General features: G+C 42.8%; 1 protein-coding gene across 1 annotated transcript in view; it reads right to left on the reverse strand.

Moving 5' to 3' along the window:
- Positions 1 to 18,051: 18,051 nt before the first annotated feature.
- The window catches only part of MBD2 (methyl-CpG binding domain protein 2), a 40,556-nt gene continuing 31,813 nt past the window's right edge, over positions 18,052 to 26,794 (reverse strand). The window contains exons 6-7 of the mRNA XM_055790446.1: positions 20,695 to 20,835; positions 18,052 to 18,525 (exon numbers count right to left, since the gene is read on the reverse strand). Of these exons, the coding sequence (XP_055646421.1) occupies positions 20,706 to 20,835 (130 nt within the window). The 3' untranslated portion in view covers positions 18,052 to 18,525; positions 20,695 to 20,705. The remainder of the gene's footprint in view (positions 18,526 to 20,694; positions 20,836 to 26,794) is intronic.

Here is a 26,794-nt window from a genome sequence, read left to right on the forward strand (position 1 = left end):
TTTCTGCTATGGAGAAATTTTTGGAACTGTATCATTTTATAGAACAATAGTCAGCTCCGAGGTTATTAATCTAAAATAAATATTGGAGTCAAAAAATAAATGACCAGAATGACAGATTGTGTAATAAAGCATACAAACCTGATGTTGAGTAAGCAACATGTCATTTTGTTTTCAAAGCACGAAGATTAAACATCAACACGTGACAGTAGGAGGGCAACACTGCATCCATTAATTTCATGGAAGAACCACTTTGAAGCACTTTTATTTCATGGGTTAGTGAGACTAGGGGAAGTATTTACTTTTATTATCCTCCACAGCTGCAAAACGAACAGAATTGCTTGGTTTGGCCCTGAAAAGAGCCCCAGTATGAATTAGAATGGAGGCACTGGGAACAAAGCAGGGACAAGACACACAGAGTTTCAGTTTCAATGGGTCTGAGCACATCACTTACCCCTAACCCCAAACACATGGCAGAAGACGAGGAAGAAGGTGGGTGCCCAGGCAACTTAGACTTGATTGAGCCAGAAAAAAAACTGAGCTGGGAAAAGAAGTCTCTCAATGCTTAGGAGTATATAAGGTCCTGTAAGTGGTATTTTCTCCTCCTCAAAGATGTTGCTTTTGTTTTAAAGAATTGCAATTAATGCTTTCTGTCAGCTTGGAAGGAATGAGTCTGAGTGTACCTACCATCGACACATAAATATCAGCAACTGCACTCAAATACAGCTCACTCTGGGCTAATTCACTATTCTCCTAGCAGTTCTGTGTTTAGTTTTTCATTGCTGCTGGTTTTTACTGCAGACAATATACTATTGCCTGGATGCCGGATGCTATTTAATTGACACTGAAGAGGCGCCACATCCAGGGAATAAATTTTTTTTTAAAAAAACAACTTTCCCTTTTAAGAGCTGAGCAATAAAGACTTGATGGAAGAAAAGTGAAAAGTGAATTATTTTTTAGTGCTGGTGAAAGATGCGAACCCAACAGGCTTAAAAAGTGAACTCCTCCATTATCCATGGTCAGGAGAACCTGCGGTCCAGAAAACAAGGAGAGCTGAGAGAGCTTTAGAAGAGGAGGTGATGGGGTGACCTCGTGGTCTTGGGTTGCCTAATGGGAGCTGGTAGAGGATGCAGAACCAGGCTTTCTCTGATACTCTGATATCACCAGTGATATGAGGTGAGGCAACGGACCCAAGTTACAGTACCAAAAGTTCCAATTAAGTGTAAAGAGAAAAATTTTCACCATGCAGATGGTCAGATATTGGAACATAACCAGAGTGGTTGTAGACTCTCCTTCTTTCAGATATTTAAAAATCGGCTGGCCAAGGCTCTGAGCAACTCGATCTGCTTGGAACCTACTTAGAACATGAAACCGAACAAGATGACCTTTCCAACCTAAAGCATTTTATAATTTTACGGGTTTGTGCCATCTACCCAGCAACAGGCCTGGAACAACATAGGACCTCAGCGGTACTTAGGAGCTTAAAGACACAATTTTGAATAAGAAACATGCAGCAGTGGAAGCACAAGCCTTTTGCCCCCTGGGCTGACACCGCATCTGGGGGGTAGATACGGCAGCACCACTGTCTCTTTGGTCTGGCCGCTACAAGCAACACATCCCCACCTCACCAAGCTCCTCAAAGGCAGCTGACAAGGAAACACCCTGGGGAAAAAATTATCAGGTTGGTTAATTAGTTATGCAGTGCCGTGGTAACAGATCTACTGCACTTCTGGTGCTGGTCTCACACCTACATCCAGGTAAAGTTCTACTCTTAGCCCCATTAAAAAAAATAACACCAAACCCAAGACCTACAAAAAAGTGTTTGCCGCCTGAGGCAAATGGTTTAAAATTAGGCAAAAGATTCAGAAAGTGTTTCAAAGAGAAATCCAACTTTTCCAAATCATGAAGCCTTCACTTTTCCCTCTTTCTTTTCTGATAAAAGGGGCTTTTTTTTTTTTTTTTCTTTCTGGCTTCCTCCCACTAGCAAAAAGGCTCATGATCTCTCCTTCCTCTGCTGCTATAAGCATGCTGGTAAAAAGGACACGTCTTTTTGCTCTGCAGCTGCTACTCAGTCCTCAAACCTTCCCTTTTTCTTCTGCCCTTGGAAGAGCCAGCCTGTCTGATTTTATGGGAAGAACCCTGCATGATACACTTCTGTATTGAGAAGTTTATACTTGGTCATAAAAATTCCAGGCAGGAGTTTGTTCCTATTTCTTTTTTATTACATTTGTTTGAAGTGCCTCAACAGTCACAATGCAAAGAGAAAAGAAACATAAGCAAAGATGTCACCAAGTAAAGATCTTCTAAAAAGCAGTACCATAGCAGGCAGTACAAAATTTTTCCGTTGGTCCGTTATGACTTGGGCTCTGCTTCATCCTACCTCACTTGCTCCCGTTTCATGCCTCAGCCATGAAGAAGGTGGCATTTCCTTCCTCTGGGTCTTTTCTTACCTTCTTTTCTTTATCCAAAAATGCAGCCCATTGCCTCGCAGCATTTTGCCTTGGTCCTAAATTTGCTATCAGCAGATGAGGAAGCTTCTCTGCAGTGTCCCCTCCAATGCCCTTCCATCGCTCCCCGCCCCCCAGGACAGCAGAGCCCACTGCTCCCTGCTTTGCCTTGTCCACGTAGTGAGCCATGTCCTGACATCTTCCAAGCATTAATTCAAGTGTGGCGTCTTCATTTAACAAAATGCAGCTTTTAAAAAACTTTTTCACATCTGAAGTTCAAGTTATGCTAATGCTAATTAAAAATGCCTTGTGCATACCTGGCTGTAATGACAGAGACCATGCCCGTTGGTTATTTCTGCATCACTTTCCCTGTTCTCCCAAACTTGACTGTGACGTGGATGTGAAGATGAAAGCCCTCAGAGGCACACACCTTGCCTTGTTCTTATTGCAAATCTAGGTGCTTTAGAAAAATCCTAATAATACCAGGCTGTTTATGAGTTTATTAATAAATGCATGCAAAGTGTGTGTAATGAGTCATTTAGGTCCATGGTGCTTTCTTGGATTAATAATCCCACTGCCTGAATTAAGATTTATATAATGAAACCTTAAGGGGCTTGTTACTGTCATTTTTGTTAAATAATTTTCTTCAAAGTCATGCAAATAAACATGTTTTTTGCATACTAAAACCTAATAGCTCCTAAGAAACCATTACACTCATCTGTGAAATAATATGCATGTTTAAATGCATCTAAATACATTTTTAATGTATTTGTTCTATTCCAAGGGAGATCATAATGTCTCTTGTGCCAGCAATAACGGTTTATTATGTTGATTTTCATAGACATAAGATTTTTTTTTCCTTCCTAGTACAAAAGCAGTAAGAAATTAAGCCATAAAACATGCACTCAAGCAAAATTACAGATTTCACCTAATCCCACAAAATACAGGAAATGAAGACTATAAAATTACTGGGTTATTTATCCCTGGCTCAGCTCATTTTGCTTGTGATTAAAGCAAGGTTTGCTCAAGGAGGCCACAGATTAGAAAAGCTGTTATTAACTCTGATCAGGACAATTGGGGTACAAGCCACAAGCCCCTGCCTTGACCCCAGTTCTGGGCTCCCCAGTTCAAGAGAGACATGGATGCACTGGAGAGAGCCCAGCCAAGGGCCACCAGGGTCATGATGGAGCTGGAGCATCTCTCCTGCGAGAAGAGGCTGAGAGAGCTGGGGCTGTTCAGCCTGGAGAAGAGGAGGTTTGGGGGGACCTTATCAACCAACCTGTAGATACCAACCTGAAGGGAGGACGGAGCCAGGCTTTTCTCAGTGGTGCCCAGTGACAGGCCATAGGCACAAACTAGAACACATTAGGTCACGAGGGTGACGGACCACTGGCACAGGTTGCTCAGGGATGTTGTGGAGTCTCCATCCTTGGAGATGTTCAAAAGCTCATGGTCCTGGACAACTGGCTGAAGGTGGCCCTACTCGAGCAGGACCTTGGACCAGGTGACTCCTCTTCCAGCCTCAACCACCCCACGATTCTGTGATCACCTGGTGGGGGATGTCGCAACGCAATTTTAAACAGCGTTACCTTAGAGCTTCCAGTTACAGCAGGTGCCTTGTAAGGGGTAAAATAAAAACAGAATGATGCTGATTGCAGAAAGAGTATTTTAGCCATCCAAAGTTCCACAATTTCTATTCCTGTACTGAAAATATCAAAGGCCATGGCAGCATGTGGGGAAATTCCCTAGGAAAGGACTGCAAATAACACTCAGCCGTGACAAGCAAGAATTTAAAGTGTGATGCAGTAGCAGAAATTCAGCAAGTGGGTGATGAAAACCACACTAGAGCCCCACAAGCGTTAAACACACACCAGACCTCCTGGCTAGCAAGGTGGACCCAGAGGCTCAGTGGTGAAGGTGAGCTCGGTGACTCGTCACTTCAGACAAGAGGGTTCTGTAAACGTTAGCTACCCAGCCGACGAGCAGCCTGTGCAATGAACGCAAGAATAGAAAAAATTCATTAGCAAATAATGAAGAACCCCGGAGCCAATTTGCATAGATTGGTTTGGTTGTAAAATGTATGCGGTTTACATTTTGTATGTAAAGATTGTAATATTATGTTATTTTTTTTTAATTTCATATTGTAAATACAAGGCACGCAGTACCACATTTTGGGTACCCTTCTCTCATCCCACCCTGGTCTGCGCATACCTTCATTTAACGCTCCTTTATTAAACAACGTTGATGCACTGCAATAGAAGCTGATTCATCTGTCTGATTCGTGTCTGTGACTGAACGATTCATCCCTGCCGTTCGACCACAGACATTAAGCCTGAGGCAATGACACGACGCGTGTGGCACCTGCAGCATCCCACCCTCCCATCTAGGATGATACGGCCATAACCCTGAAGCCCCCCAGCTCTTCCCACCCTCTGCAGAAGGGGAGCTTGGGCTGGCTGTGCCAAGTCTCTTTTTGCCAAGCTGAAAAGATGGATGCTTTAAAATATGCTGTGAAGTAGGATTTTAGCAAACCTCCACTTAACCAAAACACCATTTGTGTGCTTTAAAGACAAAAAGGTGTTTTGCTGTTAATTCCATGTCTCTTGGTAAATCTGCTTGCTTACATTTTTTATGGAAAATACCCTGTTCCAGGCACCAAGTTAAGAGCTCAGGTACTGTGGTACGTGCCCAAAGCCTGCCAGATCTTCATCACCTTGGTGTCCTTCCTCACCTCGCGCCACGTGCCCATTCCTACAAGAAGCTGCATCCAAAGGTCACCACGGTTCACAAGTCAGGGACCTGCAAACTGTGTTACTGCCCTTAGTAACAGATTTTTATACGTTTGCACATTTGTTAATACTGTCTGCTTTCTGGTACATTAAAGAAAATGCCCATCCTTGTTCCTCTCCTGGCTGTAATATAGCTAATGCTGCCATTATTATTCCCCATCAATAATTCACGTCAGCCTGATTATAGTAAAAGTCTTTGTGCCAATTTTACTGTTGCTCCTTGCTCATTCTTTCCTGCTGTTAGAGCGCGGTGGTTAGATTTCTGACATGGACTAAAAGCACTAATTTGCAGAACTTGCTCATTGTGAAGTACTGTACTCCTCTGTGCTAAGGAGGCGCTGCTAACGATTGCTATTCAATACCAGAACAATTAAGAAGCCTTGAGGAAGCCACAAAACACATGGGATAGGAAGGGAATTACTGTGACTGTGTCTCCTGCCTTTCATTTATTGTTTAGGGCTGCCTTTAAGTAAAAAATCTAGAAAATATCTTCTATTAATGCTCCTAGCCCAGTTCTTGCATGTGCCGTACCTCTGTAATCCCAGAGCACCCTCACAAAGTTCCATGCCTCAATGAAGCAAAGTTTTGGAAGTGTTTAACAGATTCACCTTCGTGGGATTCCACAAACATAATTACACTGAATATTCTGTATTTGACCCCAAGCCCCTCAGATACTCCCTGGTGACTGGTATTGAATCTTCTTTCACCCGGTGCACAGAATCCTTCCAAGACGATCCATGTTCACGTGGGAAGGATGCGATCGGATGCGCTGTGTATGAAGCCCATCCAAGTGGTTCCCAAGCCGTTCTGTTGAGCACTAACAAAAACCCCAACACATTCCTCCAGATACGCTATCCTCTCTGCCTAGCTTCACCTTCCATTCAAGATGCCCTTCCCTCTGGTGAATTACAGTGATATAACAATGCCGAGAAATTATTTGTGTCTGGGCAAGTCCTGGCCTTACCACAAATTACATGTGTTTTAATTATTCGCACCATCCAGCTGAAGAGGAAAGCCATGCAGTTAATTGTCATTGCCCTGGCATTCCCGTCGCCTGTACCTAAACACCACGGGTGAGCACCGGGGAAGGAAATACCCAAGGGATACCTCCTCAAGAGAATAACGAACAGCAAATATACTGTATGCAAATATATATATGTATATATATATATATATTTGCTGTTCATTAATCTCTTGAGAGTTTTTTACTTCTTGTTCTTTCCATACCCTGACCATAATAATATATATATACAAATATAATATATATATATATATATATATATACAAATATAATAATATTAGCTTCCCCTGGCAGAAGTTCACGTTGGGGAGAGCTGAAATTACAGTCTGGCCCTTGATTTTAGAGATTTTTCTCCCCTCTCACCAGTGCAACACCATCAGGGGTAATTGTGTGTAGAAGTGCAAGGACAAGGTGAGAAGCAAATCAAGATGGTATCCTTTTCAACTTGAAAGTTGAAAGAAAAAAAAAGATATTTTGTTAAATATATATATAATAGATATTTAATATATATAATCAACTAAGCAACTGCTGAGCATAACTAATTTATCTTTCAGTGTATACATTTATTCATTACAGAATTTATCAGCTACAGCGTGTACATTTGTTTAATACTACTAAACCTTTACTTAGGAAAAACAAAAATCACCAAAGAGACTTGACCTACATTTAGCTCGATTGCTGGTTTTCCTCTTGGGTGTTTAAGTCAGGTTTTGTTTTCCAGGACTACCAGGAGAAAACAGCCACTAACTGGGAAATCGGAGGATGAAATAAATGAACGCTACGCGGACGAGGGCTGAGCTCCTTTAGTAGGCCTCTTTGATTAGAGAAACACAACAAAGAATGAATGAACTGTGAGGAAGGATGAAAACCCCAGGAGAGGAACCTCGGGGAAGGCGTGGGTGTTCCAGCAGAGATGACTGTGGAGCCACGAGATGTTCGACAGCAGCGCAGAGGTACAAGGCGCAGGACACAGTGCCCATGCTGCGAGTTTGGGTGGGCAGCATCCTAACTATGAAAATGTGAGTGCATTGCATAAATAGGAATGTGACAGCAATAGCTTTTGGCACAAAGCACCCAGCATTATAACAAGTTCACGGAGCAGCCTGAGGTCCTCAAGGACCAGGCAGGCTTCCCACCGCCCACTCCTGCTCTGCCATGGCACTACACACCATCCCCACAACCACCCACCACCCCACAGAAATCCGGGAAGCCCAGAATCGTTTGGGTTGGAAAAGACCTTTAAGACCATCAAGTCCAACTGTTAAATCACCCCTGAGACAGGACTTTCAGCAGAATAAAGTGCGTGACAAAGAAAGGTATTTTTGCCAAAGGAGATAATGAATGTCCTTCTCAGTACAGAAAATCACGTAAAGGGTTAAATCGTGGTTAAAGGCTTTTTCCAACCCAAATGACTCTGTGGTTCTAGGGTTTAAGGGGTCCAAACGGCGTGGAAAATAGGGTTGAGACATTGCTGCTCTCTGAACACTCACATCCACCAGAGCGGGATGCTGCCCCTGGAGAGTCCCGGTGCAGAGTCTTTAGCGGTGTCTGCTCTATTTATCCCAGTTCTGTTTGCAAACACTTTTTTTTTTTTTTTTGGCTATAAAACTGACAGTTACTAATTTACCAGTTCACTCAGCCTTCCAGAGCAGACCTGGAGTATGAATCCATACCCCCATTGAGCCCCCAGTGTTCCACCACTCACACCTTTTTTTTTTTTTTTTTTAAAGTTTAAGTTTTATTCATAAATTTTCAAATTTAAATACAAATTTCAAATTTATCTACAATGTAAAAATATTTTTTTAAATGTAAATATTTTAAAAAAACAAACAACCAACTTTTTTTTTTACTTCTTGTTCTTTCCATACCCTGACCATTGCTGCTTGGGAATGAAGACGAAGAGCCAGGTCCCTGTTGTCTTTATCCTACTTTAACTCAAATCATCCTTCTCCCAGAGCTTGTTTTTCTGGGGAAGAAAATGCATCTCTCTTCCTCCAACTGCAAAATTGGGATGCTCATCATTTTATAACTCCCGATTCAGACTGTTTTTTGAAAATAACTGCTTGGCTGTCGGTCAGAATACCATCTCAGTCTGCAAACTGCAACACAAACTGCTCTTGTTGGTAGAAGGAATATTTCAGACCCAGTCACACAAGTCAGAAGAACAAATGTACATAAATAAATCATTCAAAGCATTTCTTCCATTGCCGATTGCGGTGAGCGTTAGCTGATAGAGAAAAGAATATATTCTAGCTACTCAAAAGAAGAATAGGTGAGCCTGCAGCCGACGTCTCCAGCCCTGCAGCCTTCCGAGGTGAGCTGGGCAGCTCACCAGGTTCAAGGACAACTGGGAATTTTGATAAAAAAACATCTAATGGATGATATTTCAGACACTGCATCCAGACTCGCTGAGCCTCACGCACGCTCGCTCTCAGTGAATTACTCAGCATCATAAAGAAATGTATTCAGAATTTCAGGAGCAAAAGTTAAAGCTTGTACTTGGAAAAATGCAGTTGTTAAACCTCTGCATCCACTGAGGAATGAATAGCCCGGACCTCCCTCCCGGTGGTGGCTGGTGAAAGCACAAATCCGGAGAGGGAATTAGAAAAATCCCCCAAAACACCGATGTTTCTGCAGAAAACTCCTTAGTTCGATCCCTTATTATTTTTACGGTAGTTACAGAGTACCCAAGTGCCTGTAGTGAGCAGAGGGGAGCTCCAGTTCCACCAGCACTAGCATCAGCCCTGCTGATGCCAGCGAGGCATCTGAGCAGCACCGGCCACCAAAACACGTTGTGTGGTCTGATGGGACAGGGAAGAGAGGGCTGTGTGTGTGGTGGGGGGGATAGGGGAATGGGTGGTGAAAATCCTGGTGATGATAGTCGAAAGCATTTTGATGTTATAAATGAGGGTGGAGTAAGAAAACAGACATTTGGGGTTTAATTATGGGACAAAGTTTCTCATGGATCTACACAGGTTTGAACGGTTGCTTGAAGAGCAGTAGGTGCAGCGGAGCAGGGGGGTCTTCTAAGGAGGCCGGGTGTCGCTCCAAAATGTAACAGGGCACCCAGACCTGTAGTATCAGACCGGTGACCTGACAGCCTGCCATCCCTAAGGGCTTCTCATTACAAAAGAGTTTCATATCCAGCTAGACAGTGTCCAGGATCCAGCTGTAGGAGCAGCAGAACATCCACAGCCAAATGAGATGAGAAAGGGATTCATCTTTTTCCCAGTCTGGACACCACCTTCTTTTTGGGGCTTTTTTTTCCTTCTCTTTTCTTTTCTCTTTAAGTTAGACACTCAGGTTTCCGTAAAGAAACTTTTCCCATTCCCTTCTTTCCTTTTATGAAATGGTAAAACTTTCAGAAAAGTTCTAAAGCACTTTAAAGCCTGTAACCTTATAAAGTTATAAGGTTCTCCTGTCCCTAAGCTGTACTGTAAAATAAGTCCACTGCACAAGCTCGTTTCATTTTTAATAATTCTATCGTTATTGCCCCATAACTTTCCTGGTCATGAACTCCAGGCATAAAATTGAAAAGAAGAGGAAATCTGAAGACTCATTAATAAAATGCTCTCACACCATTTCTTCACGCTCCCTAATTTAGGGACAGATTCCCCCCTTGGATGGATGTGAAGGGACCCTGCCAGCGACTGGCACCGTGGGCACTGCCACTGGATTTGACCTCAGAAAACTCAAGATGAGATGGTTTTGCAGTAAAATGTCCTCCCTGCTGTCACTTTTAAGAGGACGTAAGGTTGTTGATGCATCACACATGCACAGACCTGCTCTTGAAAATGCATCAAAGAGTAAAATCAGGCTATGCCTGCGAAAGGAGTAAGATATTGTCATTGTCGGGGGGGGGGGGGGGGGGGGGGGGGCGGGGGGAAGAAAAGAGCATTTTATGTCGCTTTAAATACAGAAAGAAGTCTATATGACCTGGTGCTGGGATTCAAAGTCATGCAGAAGAGCCGTCTTTGTCAAGGCATGCAGTGCGAACAGCAGCAGCAGCAGCGCAACGGCACCGGCAGCTGCATTCCTGTGCCGTTCTGTTCCATGCCCTTCCCACCATAAAATGAGGCTCCAGAATGGATGATCTGTAACATCTGAGACTCCCTTTTGAAACTCCATAAGCAACTGTCTAGAATAAAGCCAAAGGGTTGAAGACCTCTACCAAATTTTGAATTTGGGGTTTAAAAAACTGCCCGTGAAAAACACCTCTGAAAGGTTGCCAGGTGTTTCATTGAAAAAAATATTTTTGGACACCCATAAAAGCCTCATTTTAAAAATTAGATTTTACATCATAGTATTGCAAAACCTGTATTCACACTGGTTATTGATTAACCAGCTATAAAACCAACTATATATTATAAAAACTCTACAGGATTTTCCCATACAAATAAATGCCTCAAGTTATTCCGTGCTGGGAACAAAGAGTTTCTAATGACATGAGCATGACTGTGAGCATCAACTGAACAAACATCAGGTTCACACCAAAGATAATAAATTTTATTAATTACACCTTGCTTGAAACTCATAGAACACAAGATATTGGTAAAAGTTATTTTCCTTTGAATTGTAAAACATTGGCAATATTGACTAATTTTAAGCATGGTGATAAAAATTCTTCTGGCCCCAGAAATTTGTTCTGCTTCCTTCTCTTTTTCTATCCCCTTGCCTTTTTCACCTTCTGATTTGAATCTTTTCATTTTAATTTGTTCCCTCTATTAAAAGCCAAAAAAGGTCAGTTGCCTTCACATTGTCCCTTACTGGGACAAGGCAGAGCTGGTTTCTTGAATGATCCCTGTGAAGGCAGCGAGGTTTGGGTGTGCTCCAGCACTGGGAAATTTCCCAAAATAGATCTGCTGGAATCACTGGTGGAATAATTGTTCCCTGAGAGTTATTTCGGTGTATCCCCGCACGAACCCTCATAATCTGAAATCATTCATTTTCCCCTCATCTGGAGGTGGAAGGAGCTAAAGATGAAAAAAAATAATCATTCCAATCTGGAATAAATTTCCACAGGGGGCCTCCGTTGGAATAACTTTTGGGGAATAATTAGTCCATCACTGTTCTGCTGGCAAACTTCCAGGTGCAGGTGAGATTTCAGGGGGGCTTATTTATCCTCCATGCCCAGTACCCCACCAGAGCAGCACCCCGGGGTTGCTGGCACCCAAAGGGGTGTCAGGTTTGCCCAGGTGGCACAGCAGCTCCCTGCCTGGGGCAGCACCCACAAGCCCCCCAGAGCCATAGCCCCCCCCCCCCCCCCCCCCCCCCCAAGAGAATCCCAAGCAGTTTTAGTTGGTTCCTGCCCTTCTGCATCACCCACAAGAGCTTAATTTTCTGCAGCAGCTGCAGGAGCCGGAGGGGACTCACCACTGCCCACCCCGACCACCCTGGGATTAGCCCAGCACCAAGCAGCATCATGCCCACCCGCCTCAGCCCAGTGTCTGGGACTCCCAGCCCAGCCAGGCAGATGTTCTCCAAAGTGCTTTAAGGATGCACACTATCCCCCATGATTTTAATTGTAAAAGCCAAATGCTACTACTTTTGGACTCCCACCACATGAATGCCTCTGTGAAGTACTTAATATCTTCCGTGGATTTCTCTGCTCCAATAAAAAAATGTGCAGCTCTACAACATCACAGCTGGTCAGACAGGGAAAGGAATGCCCCCTGCGATGAGAGACAGAAATTTGAGAAATAAGAGGCACCTCTTGGCTCACGCTGGTTGTTGAGTGTGGATAACTGGCTAGCTGAAAAAGTTCACATAGACATAGTCCAGCTGGCTGGACAAAAATGCACATCGCTCTCAGCTTATCTGAAGTAAAGCAAAAATACACTGTCTTTGGCTGTTCTTGTTACACAGTAACAGGAAGATTTCGGTGGGAAAAGAATGTTGCAGGTGGGAACAGATAACTACAGAAGAGAAACTAGGGGCGGGCTTGGTATTTAGGCAACTTTTGTGAGCTTAACTTTTGTAATATGTATGAGCTAATTATAACAAGGTATAAAAGGTGACTGTAAGGGACAATAAACGAAGTCTGCTGATCACTCATATTGAGGGACTGTGTCTTCCCTCTGTCGCGACAGTTGAGAGCTGGCAGTACATGGGGAATACGAGGGGGCACTCCACCTCACCATCCACAGTACCACCTTCTGCAGACAGCAGGTGACCCCGAACCAACCAGTGACCCACCAGCCCACCCCACTCACCTTCTCCAACCTCCAGCAAGGTGGTCTGGCTGAAAGGTGATCAACTTTCTCTCTACACAACAATTAACTTACCAGGAAAGACAGTTAAGGGCCACGGCAGGGACATGAGACTGGGGAAGAGATGATAGGGAGTATCTTATGCTAATATTTTTTACTACAAATTCCCCCTGAGACAAATGTCAATGTAATCATTCAGAGACTAAAATCTGTCTGGAGACACGAATCAATACTTCTGTTTTAAGCCTCATTCACAGAGAATGAGTACGTGCTAAAACAGTTCATAACAGCTTGGGTGCTGGCAGTTTGTCATCTGTCAGCACATGATTTCAGAAATATTTCTTTCACACCCTGTACAAGGATATGTATGAGATGGCTGTTCATTATATAAGTATGAGAAGACTCGTTTTATTTTTTTTTATTATTTATTTACAAAAGAGATGAAGCAAACCTAGACTGGTAAAGGTTATCTGCTGAGCTGCGCATGCGCTCAGAAATTTGTTTTATATCATTTCATGCTGCAATAAACATTATTCCATCTGCAGGAGACGGTGTGGGTAGGCTCGAACTTGTCCCTTAGCCTGAAACTTTTCTGAGGGCATTTCGGCATGCAGGCGGGGCAGTGCCAGAGGGAAACGTGTGGGAATCACACCTTCTTCAGCCTCATGCTAATGCCATTCCCTGCTTTGGTTACTACCCCAGTTCTAATTCAGCTGCATGAGCAGCTATCAAGTAAAAAATGACCCACATCACTACAGGGTACCTGGAAGGGAGCTGTGGGGCTGCAGCAGAGGGTGGGACCCGGAACCGCTGACAGGGTCAGGCAAGAGGTCTGATCCACAAAGGTGTGCTTGCTCCCCAGGGGCTTATTTTCCTCTAATATTTGTAAATCACAGAACCAATTCCTTGGTCCTTAGGTCGTTGTAAGAAGGTGCACAGTCTCTCTGGCTAAGCTGCGGTGATTGCTGGAAGTTTTAGGGAAGGTAAGTACCATAAAATTACAGAAGAATAACTGAACAGGAAAAAAAAATACTTTTAAACAGAAAAAAAGCTCCCAACATTTATAGACGAAAAATCTTTACCTGTTTTGTTTATGACAATCTATCAGCAGAAGCATGGAAAGCTGTATGGGTACGAAAACAAACGCAGCCCAAAGCAGGAGAGCCTTTCACATGTAGGTTTAGGATGACTGAGTCCGTGAATTTGCTTAGAGTTGGATAAACAGCATTGAGTAAAAGAGAGGAGAGATTTGGAGGTACCACACAATTCATTTGGGTATTTTTAACCAAATATTCTTTGTTCAGCAGAAAAGTCATCTTTTAATTTAGGTGGGTTAAACTTTTTAAAGGGCAAAGCCACCTGGAAACAAAATGTTTTGGAGCAGAACGCCTATTTCTCAAGCAAGAAAAATATATTTTCATTGTGGGTCTGCTCCACGTGATTTTTCCCTAACGTTTCACTTTACTTACCAAGCAGTTAAATCTGTTTGCAGAGGCTCAGCAAAGACTTTGGTTGTCAGAAAATATTAAGCACTTACCCTTTAAAATACAGCGAGCATAAGACAGTGCATCAGTTCCTTTGGTGGCCTTGGCTTGGCTGCAGCTGAATTCCTGAGAACCTCAGCAGACCGTGGAATACCGGCTGCCAGGACATTCCGATTTCTGCAGCTCCCTGCAAACTCAAAAAACAAATGAAATACACCTCCTGCAGCAGCACAGATGCGTTGCAGGGGCTCCTTCCAACTGGACGTGTCAATGAAATGATCAAAATCCGCCTAGATCCCGGCCACCCATCCTGTTACACAGTCACAGTGCAAAGAAGGGCAGTTGCCGGAGCAGGTTTTAAATGTTGTTACATTTTATTCTTATTCTGGTTCGGATTTAATGTGCAATTAATTTTTTTTAATTGTTAATGTAACAAATTAAAGTGTTTGTGGCTGGTTTCATCACCCTCTCACCCCTGCCCCGGGAGCTTCTACGGCCCTGGGAGCCGTGGGAAGGCTGGGAAGGGGGATGCCGGAGAGCACAGGTTGGCTTCATTTAAATCAGAACTGCTTCGCTTTGCAACGACTTCAGAAATAACCTCAGCTGAGCTTGTTTAGAGGCAACAGATTTATTTTTTTTCTCCCTGGTTTCAAAGGGCTGTGAATCAGCCTCCCTGTGCACCGCAGTAAATATAATGGAAACGGTAAAGCCTTCTATTTCTCCAAATGCCTTTATTTTTAGACTTCAAGGTACTTTGCATCAAATTCACCAAAGGGCCAAGGTCCTTCAGTGGAATTTCAGTGGAATGGGGGACATTTAAGCCCAGAGCTGAAGCCTTTGGCATATCTGACCACCTACCTACCGTCCTCCCTCCTCCATGGATGCTTGTGTAGGGAACCGCTTGCCAGCTTTCTCACCTCGGACTCAAGACCACAGCCCACAGGGTGATGCTAGAGTGGGCTTATGACTTCATTTCCACAGCTGGATTTAGGCGGCATGTCCCAGAATAGTCAATACACAGGTCACAACAATCAGACAGCCGTAATACTGGAAAATACTGGAAAATAGGGGGTGGTCAACACATCTGTCTGCAGGTATCGCTGCAGGTACTTCTCCACGGGCCACCCCTGGGAGCAGCTATCCCTGCCCTGTTTCTCCAGGTGCTCTGCCTGCCTGTGGACAGGATAAAAAAAAAAAAGAAGAAAAAAGGGAGGGGGGAAAAGGGAGGGGGAATAAGGGAGGGGGGGGAAAGGGAGGGGGGGAAAAGGGAGGGGAGAAAAGGGAGGGGGGAAAGAAGGGGGGAAAAAAGGGGAAAAAAGAAGGAGGAAAGAAGGGGGACAGAAGGGGAAAAAAGAGTATTTTACTCCCCAGATCTCTCTCCCGATCCACAGGCTCGTCTTAAGTGGATTCCATGCCGGTGGGGGGGGGTACTGGCAGTGCTGCAGGCAGGGCTGGCAGAAGCGCTGCCCGTTGGAAGCCTGAGATGAGTGCTGCCCGCGCTGCCCGCGCTGCCCGCGCTGCCGGGGGTGCGGGCATGGGTTGAGCTGCACCGACCTCTAGAGGCTTCGGCCCCAATTGCCTCCATCGCAGCGGCGTTTTACCGGTGGTGGGAAAGGGATTGCAGGGGATGGAGAGGGAAAAGTGCCCCTTCCACCATTTTCCTGCTTTTTCTCCCACCTGCTGCCCAGTCTGGCTCCTGCAGGGCTCGGGGAGGCAGGTCGGGGTGGGTGCAGCAGGAGCGGAACGCCCGGAGCTGTGGGTGCTCCATCCCCAGCAGCACCCAAGGCCAGGCTGGGGCTTGGAGCCACCTGGGCTGGTGGCATGGGGTGGGACTGGGTGGGCTTTAAGGTCCCTCCTGACCCAAACCCTTCTACCATTCGATGATGATTCTATTTCACTATGACTTTGTTGCACAAATTGGGGAATATCTAAGGTTCCCCTAGGGAAACCTGGGGACAAGCAGCCACCTGAGATGCTGCAGGTGCCCGGACTTCTTGTCCAGACAACGTACTGGTATCTCATTGGAAAAAATAGGTACCACCCCTACCCACTCCCAGACAATCTGTTGCCACACATCCCTTTTTAAAGCAGATTTCCAGTTTAGTCTACGTGGTTGTAAGCATTCAATCAATTGCAGGACCAGCACATGACTGCAGGTTTGAACATGGGATGTGGACCTCTCATCCAAAGCTGCGTGACGCACCTGAACCAAGCTGCTAGCGCTGGAAGCTCATGGAGGATGCAACCAGTCACGCAGCGACAAAGCCAGCTCAGCTTTAATGGAGAAGTCATTAAACTTTTGACAGAAAAGCTAGGAAAAAGCCAGTCCTTCCAGTACAGATATAAAAAGGAAACCTTGTCCCTAGGTTCTTCTAAAGTCAATGAAAAAGCAGATGCTCATTTCACTGAGGTGTATTTTAGCAGAGAATTTTAGCACCCCCACAAGATTATTGCATTATTTTTAAGCAACAGCTGCCTCAAAAAAGACATGATGGGAAAGGCGAAGCGTACTCACGCACCAACACCTCTCGTGCATCCCTAACACCCAGTCCTTTGCAAAGATGCTGTTCTGAGGGTTCTCTGGAGGGCACACAGTGTCAGTGACATTCGCTCCATTACACGGCTTACGCTTTTTTCTAGAAGGTAGCGATGTATTCTGCACCAAGGCTTTTCTCAAGCTGGCTTTTGGACTTAACCTCCAGCAAAAGCACAAAAGAAGAAGAAGGGTGAGCTGCGCATTCTGCTGCCCGAGAAATAATTCCACCTCCCTGAGAACGCACAGAACAAGTTATATAATCGAACTGCTTTATAGAGAGTATCTGATGTTGTTTCGGTTGTATTAAAGAGGCTGCTTCAGATTTAAAGATCATCTTAATTTCTCTTTAAATGTGCCCAGTGAATCACGCTGGTCTGCTCCTGCAAGCAGAGTATGTGCATACCCATAGTACGCAAGTACCCATAGTACGCACAGTACCCAGGTCTGCAGCTACCCATACAGATGGAATGCAGCCACTTCCAGGCACAAAATGCACTATAAATATGGTATTCAACAGCTACAAGGCCTAATTTAGAGCCTATTTGAGTTTCTCCAAGGACAAAATGTTAAGGCAGGTAATGTAAGCAAAATCCAACCAACCACGGGGGTGAGACCTGGGTGAGCGGTGGTCGCAGGCAACTCTCTGCTCAGCAGCCTCCAGCGTCTCCAGGGAAGAACTACAAACAGAAGATGGTGGAACCTGTTTGGATCTTCCTTCATTTGAGGACCCTGACCAAAACTGCTGATCTCACGTTAAATACTAGTTATTTCATGTGGACACCTTTAAGGGTTTGCTTTACGTCCTCGATGAGGACCAGGCAAGAGACAGGAGGAGGAATCCCAGTGACTGAGGAAGGGAACTGTAGCAACTAAACAACATGCATGGTTGTAAATTGTATTTGTTACCAAACAGTTCAACATAAAGCAGCGTGTGAACACATCCCCGCTGGAAGGAAAATCAGAATGGAATGTTGCAATGCGCATACAGCAGGAGGTGTAACGCTCTGCCTGCACGTCCTGGAAAAACAGATGTTCTCCTAATCTTGGAACCACTCTGACCTGCCAGGCAATTTAATTTTTAAGGCTTTAGGGAAGTGAAGCAAACCTGCTTGGCTTTTTTGATTATTTCTCAGTTTTCTGATTAACTGTGCAAGCCCCAACTCACTTCACAACAACCCTTGCAGTGCCCTAGGCCACCCTGATGTCCTCCCTGCTTTGTCTAGGTAGACAGAAACAAGCCCAAGTTTGGGCACCTGCCGCAAACTGCGCTGAAGACACTTTTTTCTCAACAGTCTCCCTTCGACCTCAAAGCAGAACTCTGTCGAGTCATGCTGGCTACTTATTTTTAGCAGTCATCTTTCTCAGAGGAAATACACAATTGTACTTCACCTTGGCTGAAAAATCCATGCCTGCTACCGAGTTCTGACAGATTTCCTGAGGCAGTGCTCTGGGCAAAGATAGTACTTGTGGATAAACGCCTCTCCCAGCTGACCCGCTGTCTGGCCCAGGGAACACTGAAATATAAAGCAGGGACACCGACTCTATCCACAACACAACAGCTTTTCAACTGCTTGGAATATAATCATTTATTTATCTTTACAGTGATGACGGAAGAATGTACAGGTGTTTTCACCCATAGGTATAAAAATCTGTTTATATACAGAGTCACAATAATCTTTAATTGGGAAATCATTCTGTTCTCCTGATCCATTCTTACCCAAAACCACAGGAAAAACAAATTTTTAGTACAGGCAATATAATTCCAGTAGGTTTGCAACCTGGCATCAAAAGCTCAGCTTTAGATTAAGGGTAACATTTGATACTTAAAAAAGGACTTTAGAGTCATAGGACACAAAATAAAGTTGCTTTTCAAATAAGATATATACATCAAAAATAGGAGTCTAAAAAAGGCATTGGTTTTAATGCTATTAGAAAGCTATATAAATGTGCATGGGTCCATTTCTTCTTGTAATGAAAGACCGAAGGAGAAAGTGCCTCTGTCTTTTCGGAAGTTCCTCCTAGGATAAGTCAGTTAGAAGTACCTGTAAAAGAGAAAGAAATAACCCCTTTTGGAAAAGTACAGGCTGATGGTTGCAGCAATTAGAACGACTTTGTTGGAGCAGCTACAGCTCTGTTTCAGCTCCATATTAAGATCGCACCACAAATAATTCATAAGTGGGTAACAAAAGATTAATACCAGGTAGGTAGCTGCTCAATTGTTAAGAGTCCCGCAGATGCCTGGTTAGTTTTTCATTAAGCACAACTCGCATACATAACGTGCTTTTAACATCCAGTCTCTTGCACCACACAGCCTCCTGGCACATTACCCACAGCCTTACATCACTTTCTGAATTCTTCTTTTTAAATACAGCATAACGTGTACAGGAGAAGTTTCTCAATACAAAAAGATCATATTGGAACATTAGTATGTCTAAAGAAAGAAAACCAACACCAACTTGCATCTTTCAAGCTATTGTACATTAAAACTTACCCAAAAATCTTGCTGAAGTCTCTAATTAAACCCAGTAAGGCAGAAAAAAAAGCAGTTTTATAGAACATAGCCAACACGTGTTCATTTGCATGGACACTAGCTATGTACACGTAAATAGGTGATGAGTTCACAAGTTGATGAAACTCAAGGTCTACTGCTCCACCTGATTTCTGCAGAGAACCACAGTACCAGTGCAAAAAGAATCACTTCTACAAACAGCTTTATGATTCACTTCTACAAACGGCTTTATGATTCCATTGGAAAAAAAGTATTTTATGCTAAATTTAAAAAATTCAAAACAACAGTTCAATTCTAAAATGGCAAAGGTTTTAAATGTCACATCTTCAAACAACGTTCTTTCTTGCCTTCCTTTAAAGTTATCCATAACTAGAGTTTTATAGGAGAAACACTCAAGGATTAAGACTTTAAGAGTAAATAGCTATAATTTAGAGTAATTAAAAGATTCTAGTAGCCTGGAAAACATCAAGATTACCAGCCTGTTAACTGGCTGGTAAACAACACTGGCAAATAGCTCTTGTCCACAACTTAAAGATCAAAATTATGTTGCATGGACATTGTAAGTAATAAAAATGACTGTGCATTAGAAACACGAGTATTCAGGGGCTGGTGGGTACATTATAAATACTTTTTGTTTCTAATTATAAGAATTTACTCAAGCAACACACCCGTGTATCTGAAACAGTAACCTGGTGTCCAGTCCAGATACCAAGTGCAAAATAATACCTGGCTGATGGTTGCGAATCTTATCGGCATACACCCTTCTTTTGTAATTACCGTTCTGTGCTATGGGTCAAATACCAGTATGAATGCTCTGCAGCCTTGCTAAAGCAGGTCACAGTCTGGAAACTTCCATCCTACATCTACAGGTTACCACAATATTCACAGCTGTATAAAAGTGAACTCCTTTGTACCTGCCAAATAGGAAATACATATATTCTTTCCCCTTGTGGGTAGTAACTTCATAACAAAAAAATGAAATTAAGTCCTTTAAAATCACACAACCATCTCCAGACAGAATTCTTAGTTGTTAAAACTTCAGCTAACTGCTTATGAAAAGGTCAGATCTTAAAGCTGTGCACTTTCATAAACGAGCACTAGGCACTCAATGGAAACAAGAGGATGAATTACCATTCTTCTGCAGATGATTACAAAAAAATAACATTTTTTAGAGAAAGTTTGGCAAACCCACAGATCACTATTGAAAACAGGTATAAGACACAAGAATATGCCTTGGAAAATTAATTGGTAGTGCTATTATCCATTTAAAAATAAATAGGAAAGTTTCAGGAACTTGTTATGCAATTTTATGAAATTAAATTTTGCCAAACAGAAAAAGGCCGGTTACTTTGACTGGTTTACCCCAGTTTCACAACAAGTATTAAGTGCCAGAAAACACACCTGCAATCATTTCTAAAGACTGGGTCTTTGCTGTGGAGGATGAAAAACACTGGTTTTTTCCTCCCAGGTGATCTGTGTAGCATTTGCTGTGAGGATGTTCATGTCTACAGATGCAAAATCACCCTAGCGCTCTGCTGCTAACAGATACCTGCTGCTATCACCAGCAAGGCAGCTATCGCCTTGGGAGGAGAAAGCAGGACTGCTGGTGTGTGATACACTACTGTCCACTGACTGACTGCCCAGGCACTGCCAGCAGCTGAAGCAGGTAAATGTCCTCGTGCCCCCAGGAGAGCTGACTCACCTGATTTCTTTTTATGCTTCATCTCCATTATCCATTTCTACATCTATATCTTTCGTTGTATCAGCTGCTCGTGACAAAATGTCTGCCATTAGTGCTTCCTCCAGTTTTTTACGCACTTGTTGCACCCGCTCTTCTTGTTTTCTGAAAGGAGAAAAGGGAAGAAGGCACAGAAACGTCACTCCTTCAAGTATACTATTAGGCTGGGAGCATAATACTTGCATAAATGACTCAGGATTGGCTTTTCAACTTTTATTTTAACTTGGAACAGAATACAAAAAAATAGTTCTAGTCAGAAGGGACCTACAATGATTGTCTAATGCAAGTACCTGACCCCTCCAGGGCTGACCAAAAGTTAAAGCATCTTATTAAGGGTATTGTACAAATGCCTCTTAAACACTGACAGGCGTGGAGCATCCTGTGTGCAGAGGAAGAACCTCAAGGACCTTCACTGATTCCATTTATTTACTCTTTCCGTTTATCTATTTAATTACTCCTACCTATCTATTCAGTCTTATCTGCTAGTCAGTGATGCATTTAAGATGGCAGCAGCTTCTGCTGAAACAAAGGTTTGTTTCCCTGGGGAAAGTTAATTCAAAAATACTACCTCAATATCAACACAAATTTAAGATATTTTGAATCATTGTTTAGTTTAGAAGGTAGTATCTAGCTTTCAAATGTTACAAGAAGTCCTCTTTCCAGGTTTTCCCCAGAGAACACAAATTTTGCATCAGACCCAGGGTGTTTTTTACATGACAATCCACTTGTTCTATCAATTTATGTTTTCCGAAAAAGAAAACCTTTAAACAAAATACACACTTACAAATGGCAAGAACTCATCAGAAGCAGGCACAGGAAAACATTCATTAGTGCCACAAACTCCCTGTGGCTATTCAGGACGGCAGGACAGATACAAAGAACATCAAATCCTAGAAGAGCAGGAGTGATATCCCATGACCTCCACAGAAGCCCGAAGCCTCTGAGGAGCACCAGCCTCTGAGGCTATTCAGTTCTACAGCTGCAACCACTACCAGCCCTCCCTAAGTACTTCAGAGGAGGCTGTCTGCTTACAAGAGATAGCAAAAAGAATTAAAAAAAAAACAAAAAACACCAACAAAACAAGGTAGCAGCTCAGTACAGAACATGTCTTCTATCTTCCAGGTGTTTTCTATCCTTGTTTTCTATCTTCAGTATACAGCTTACTGTCCCAGAGCTGTTAACTTTCAATGCCTAGAGTGATCTTTCAAACCCTGGGGCAGAGAACTGAACAAAACCAAAGACACCTTATCTTTTGCAGAACCTGTGACAAAGGAGAAATAAAAGTTTAGGGAAGCAAATTCAGTACTTCTTAATTGAATGAAAGTGATTTCAAGAACACACATGAACTGAAATACAATTTAAAAAAAAAAATCAGTACTAAAAACTTGTCACCATCACACTGTTGGAATACACTGCACACTGGAAAATAAATAGTTGAAGTATAATTTATTTGCCCCCTTTTTGGCTTCACGACAGTGGGATCTTTCCACAATCCCCAACCTACAAACTCCATTGCAACAGGCTTCAGACTACAGCCACTGACACCAGCAGATCCCTTCCCTTGATTCCTGGTGGTTCCTTACTCAGGGCTAATTTGAGCTATGATGGTAACTACGAGCACGTAACAACAGCATTTTTTAAAAAGTGCCTAAATGATCACATCAGAAGAAGAAAGCTGCTGGAGTATCTTTATAAAGCTTTCCATTAGAGTGCAAAGAAAATTCCAGTAAATTAAAACACAGGAAGGACACTTCCCTACTCTTACACAGAATGCATTAAGAATGAAAGGTAAATTTTCCTTGAACACGGTTCTGGTCACTGGGAGTTTTAAGTGTATCTCCTGGAAAAGCCCTGAAGTGTCACATAGCCAGTGAAGATATGGGAAATCAGCAATCCTCCCTTTGTCAAAAAAGTCACAGGGCATTTTGGTAACCTTGCCCACTCAGTAACCTGAATTGAGCCACGAACAGCTGAGGTGGGAGAGAAAGGAGGCCCCTTCCAGGCTGTGAATATTTCATAACCTAAATGTGTATCACAGAATGCACTTCACAGAAAGCACACAAGAAGTTATTCTGGAACACCTTTTCCTTCTTCCTTGTGGCTACAAGGTCATTCCCTGCTTTGCTCTTCAATGGGTCTGGTGTTCAGGCATGGAATCTGACATAAAGGCCAGCAAAGTACCTTATATATCAACTTGGAGGAGCTGGGCACAAAACAATCATAAGCTTTATCACCTCATTAGGCTCCTTATTTGAGATCTTCTTTTAAATGCACTTCACTATACTGATGAAGTTTTGAAAAACACATGCATAACCTCAGCCTGTCTTCAATTTCAAAATCATTATCCTGATGTGACAAGCCCCTTCCTAGCACCTCGGACATAGAACCAGAGTATTTAACTCTCACAATACACAGAAGTGACAGCCAGTTTTCTCTATCTTGGACCAGCTTCTGTTACTACGGGCCCAAGTTCCCTATTCATGGTATACGTGACCTTCTCCAGAGGTTACTCCTAGGTCTTGCTTCCCAAACTCAGGGGAAGACATAGCTTTCACCAGTTATCTCATTTCCAGATTTTCAGCCAGCTAATTGATCTCCCAGGGAGCAGTAACCAAAAAATAATTCACAACACTCCCGGTCCTGAAGAGTCTGGTCTTCTAGCAAACAGTTTTTAAGTATTAAAAACATAGCTCTTTATACAAGTAATACGATTTTTAAAGCACAGGAACTACCAAGAGCAAATGTTTAAGAACTAACAGCAAGAAAACACTACTAATAAGAAGTGCTCATCTTTAACACTAAATAAAACTCTAGGGCTTGGGAGTAGCTCCACTCAATTTGATTCATGTGACTTCTTATGCTAGTTTATCACGATAGTATTAAGTAAAAATACTTTAGCCCATTAAGTCAGCAGGGTTAGCAACACTGCCAGGGAAGGCAGCCACACACAAGTGCCCACTTTTTCCTACTAGCCCTCAGCCCTTCAGCTCCATAGCTCCCTGGCACCATCCTGCAGCCTGTGCTGATCCTTCTCACCTCCTCAGCTGCATCACTTGCTGCTAAGCAGCTCCCCGGCCACATGCGCTTTTCAGCCTTCCTCCCAGCAAGACACAAGCCTCATCCTTTAGTTTAAGAACTACCGTCTTCGAAAGCAAGCTAAAATTAAAGACACTATTCCTAACACAGAAATTCACAAAGCCTCTAATTCCAATTCCAACCATATTTTCAGGGGAGAACTGCTTGACACAACAGGATTGTGTCTAGCTCTGCATTCAGATGATTTCCTTCTGCTTAGCATGATTTTATTTGTCCTCACTACTTGTACTCTTCTCAGCCCACAGAACTAACCGATGTGTGCATGCTTTAAAGACGTGTGATTCCACACTACTGTATGAAATCTCACTACAATACTGTGCCAACCGCCCCTCTGGCTTCTCCCACCATTTTTTTATATTGCTAAATCTATTTAGGCTCCATTTGATTTAGGTCCTTATGTGCTGGCACAGCAATATCTACTCTGTCATCAACATAAAAAATGGGTTCAGATTAGATGGGAAAAATCCACAGAACCAACTTGTGCTTGTCTGAACATCAGCTCTACCTCCCTTTGTGTCAGGGGGGAGGTAATATTCCTTTTCCTGCTCTTCCAGCACATTCAAATAAAGTATTTTTTGGACACACTCTAATCAAGAACCATCACCATAAGTGCTTATAGTAACATGTACTCTGTTTTTATGAAAAAAATACTCTAGAGCTTCTCAGCAGCAGGCATTACAGAAGTCTTCCACCAACCAGGTCTGAGATGCACTGCTGAAAGGAGAATTATGTTGACTGTTATTTGTTGTATTATATTGAACTCAGGTTTAGGGGCATCTGCTAACTCCCTCACACACACACACCTCTCCAACACATCTTTCCCATCTCCTCCTCCCATCTCAGCAGAAATTAACCACTGTTAAGACAGCCTATTCTAAATGGTAATTACAGAAATCCTCACATGCCTCGTTACTGTGCTTTCCTGACATACACTGTATTAAATTTGTCTTTAGATCTGGGGGCAGAAAGTTTATCTCATAGCAAAGACTGATAAGGATTATTTAGGGTTTTGTCTCTCTGCAACACGCATCACTTTACCTTACAATTTTTTTATTCCTGAGGAAAGCTCAGACTGTGGAAACACTCTCGATCTCATTTTCTTTCTCTGGCACATTATAGTTCTTGTGGCTTTGGTCTGCCACATGGAAATTGAGATTTGTATAGGGTATTGAGGAATCTGGTGAGGAACTAAGCTACAGCTGACTAGCTTGGATCAAGCATACAGGTTAAGATTCAGACTTTATCAAACCCATTCCAAAAAAACTTAGAGAGCATTAGACTTGAATTACTCTCCATTGCTGTCTCATGGTAAACACAACTTCAGGCTTTTTTGACAGATTAACAGCTATTTTGTCTTACCCACTACTGTGCAGAGCATGACACAGCCAGATTACAACCAGTACTACATTAATTGTTATGCTTTGGTAAATTTAACAGGTTATGATTACCCATAAGAAAAAGCAGAAGTACCACTACCATGCTATTTGAAATGTCAAGATAGCTGAGAAAGCCCAGGAACAAAACTTACTGGGTGCTGCTCAGCAAAGGACCTAGACTGAGCAAGACAAATGGCTGTTGAAAACTGCAAGATGGGATTTTCAGAAATTACTTACATGCTTTAGGAAAAGAAATCCCCTGAAAACTGTAAGCTTTAGAAAATCCCACTCAAGAGAGAGACACTTGAAAAGAATGACAGACTAGACTATGAAGCAGAACAGAGCTGTAGTCAAAAATGAATTTTATAATATATTGCAAAATTTCATTCACCTAAGCATAACTGGAAGAAACAATCCACCTATTTGTTATTTGCAGAAGATACCATTCCCCAGTTCATCCCAAAAGAGAGAAACTGGTTAAAGCATTTATCTGGCAGAGACGTAAAGGTTGTCAGTCTTAGCCCTTCATGGAAATGAAGGCAACTCAATAGTGCAGTTGCAAAGAACATAACCAGATGCTGGTCAGGAAAGAAGCTGCAAAGCACAGTCTCAAGAGAAATGATCTCACAGACGCAGTATGGGAGAAGACAGTTAACAAGGAATTCTAAAAGCCTGCCTCGGGAGGTTAAGATTTGGATGTAAAGACCACGGAGAACCACACCACACTCATTTTACTACTTACCCTCCACAGGACTAGCACTAAGAAGTGCAGAACTATTCAGGTGTATGCCACAACTTGAGAAAAAAGTAGGCGTTTGTCCCTAGTGATCAGGAAGCACGGCTGTTTCTTAACCATGCATTTATAGCAGGTTATTTAATGTTTTCCCACTGAATGTGCTAAACCAGAAGAGGAAATTTTGCATTTTACCCTGACTATGAAAGAGATTTACCATCATTACATGACCAGGAATACTTCAAGTTAAACATGAGTTAAGCTGACAGCTATTTTAGTAGATATAAACAACTGCAACAATCTCCCTGAAGAATCTGTAGTACAAAAGAATATATGCTGGCACCTGACCAGATATCCCCAATGGCAACCCTTTCCTTACCATTATGTAAGTTCAGAAAGCAACTGTACCGCTTTCCTTAGTGATAACAACAATACAAAGAGTATCCTGATACTACTACTTCGTGTTTTCCGGATGGTCTTAAAATGAAAGTCAGCTTCATACAAACAGTAGAAAAAAGTAACTTCCAAGAATGTTTTGGTGGTGGTGAGCTGCCTAAGAAGTCATGAATCAGAACAGACACTGAACTGGCAGCATATTCACAGAGGTATTGCTGCTCCAGTTCAGAATCCATGTTCTTCCTGAGCTGCCAGCACTGACTTCTAATTCATTATTTACTTTTTTTAGAAACAGCTGAATGACTGATAAGACAAAAAAGGAATTTTATTTCAAATAAATAAAAAATGTTGTCAAATGTGCTAAGAAATTTTCTCATGTTGCCCTGTAACTTTTCGTAACAAAGCAAGAAAGCTTACCTTTTGAAAGCATTTCAAGTTAATGTTTAAGAAAATAAAGCAAAGT

Source organism: Falco peregrinus, chromosome Z (genome assembly GCF_023634155.1).
Source record: "Falco peregrinus isolate bFalPer1 chromosome Z, bFalPer1.pri, whole genome shotgun sequence".
NCBI lineage: Eukaryota > Metazoa > Chordata > Aves > Falconiformes > Falconidae > Falco > Falco peregrinus.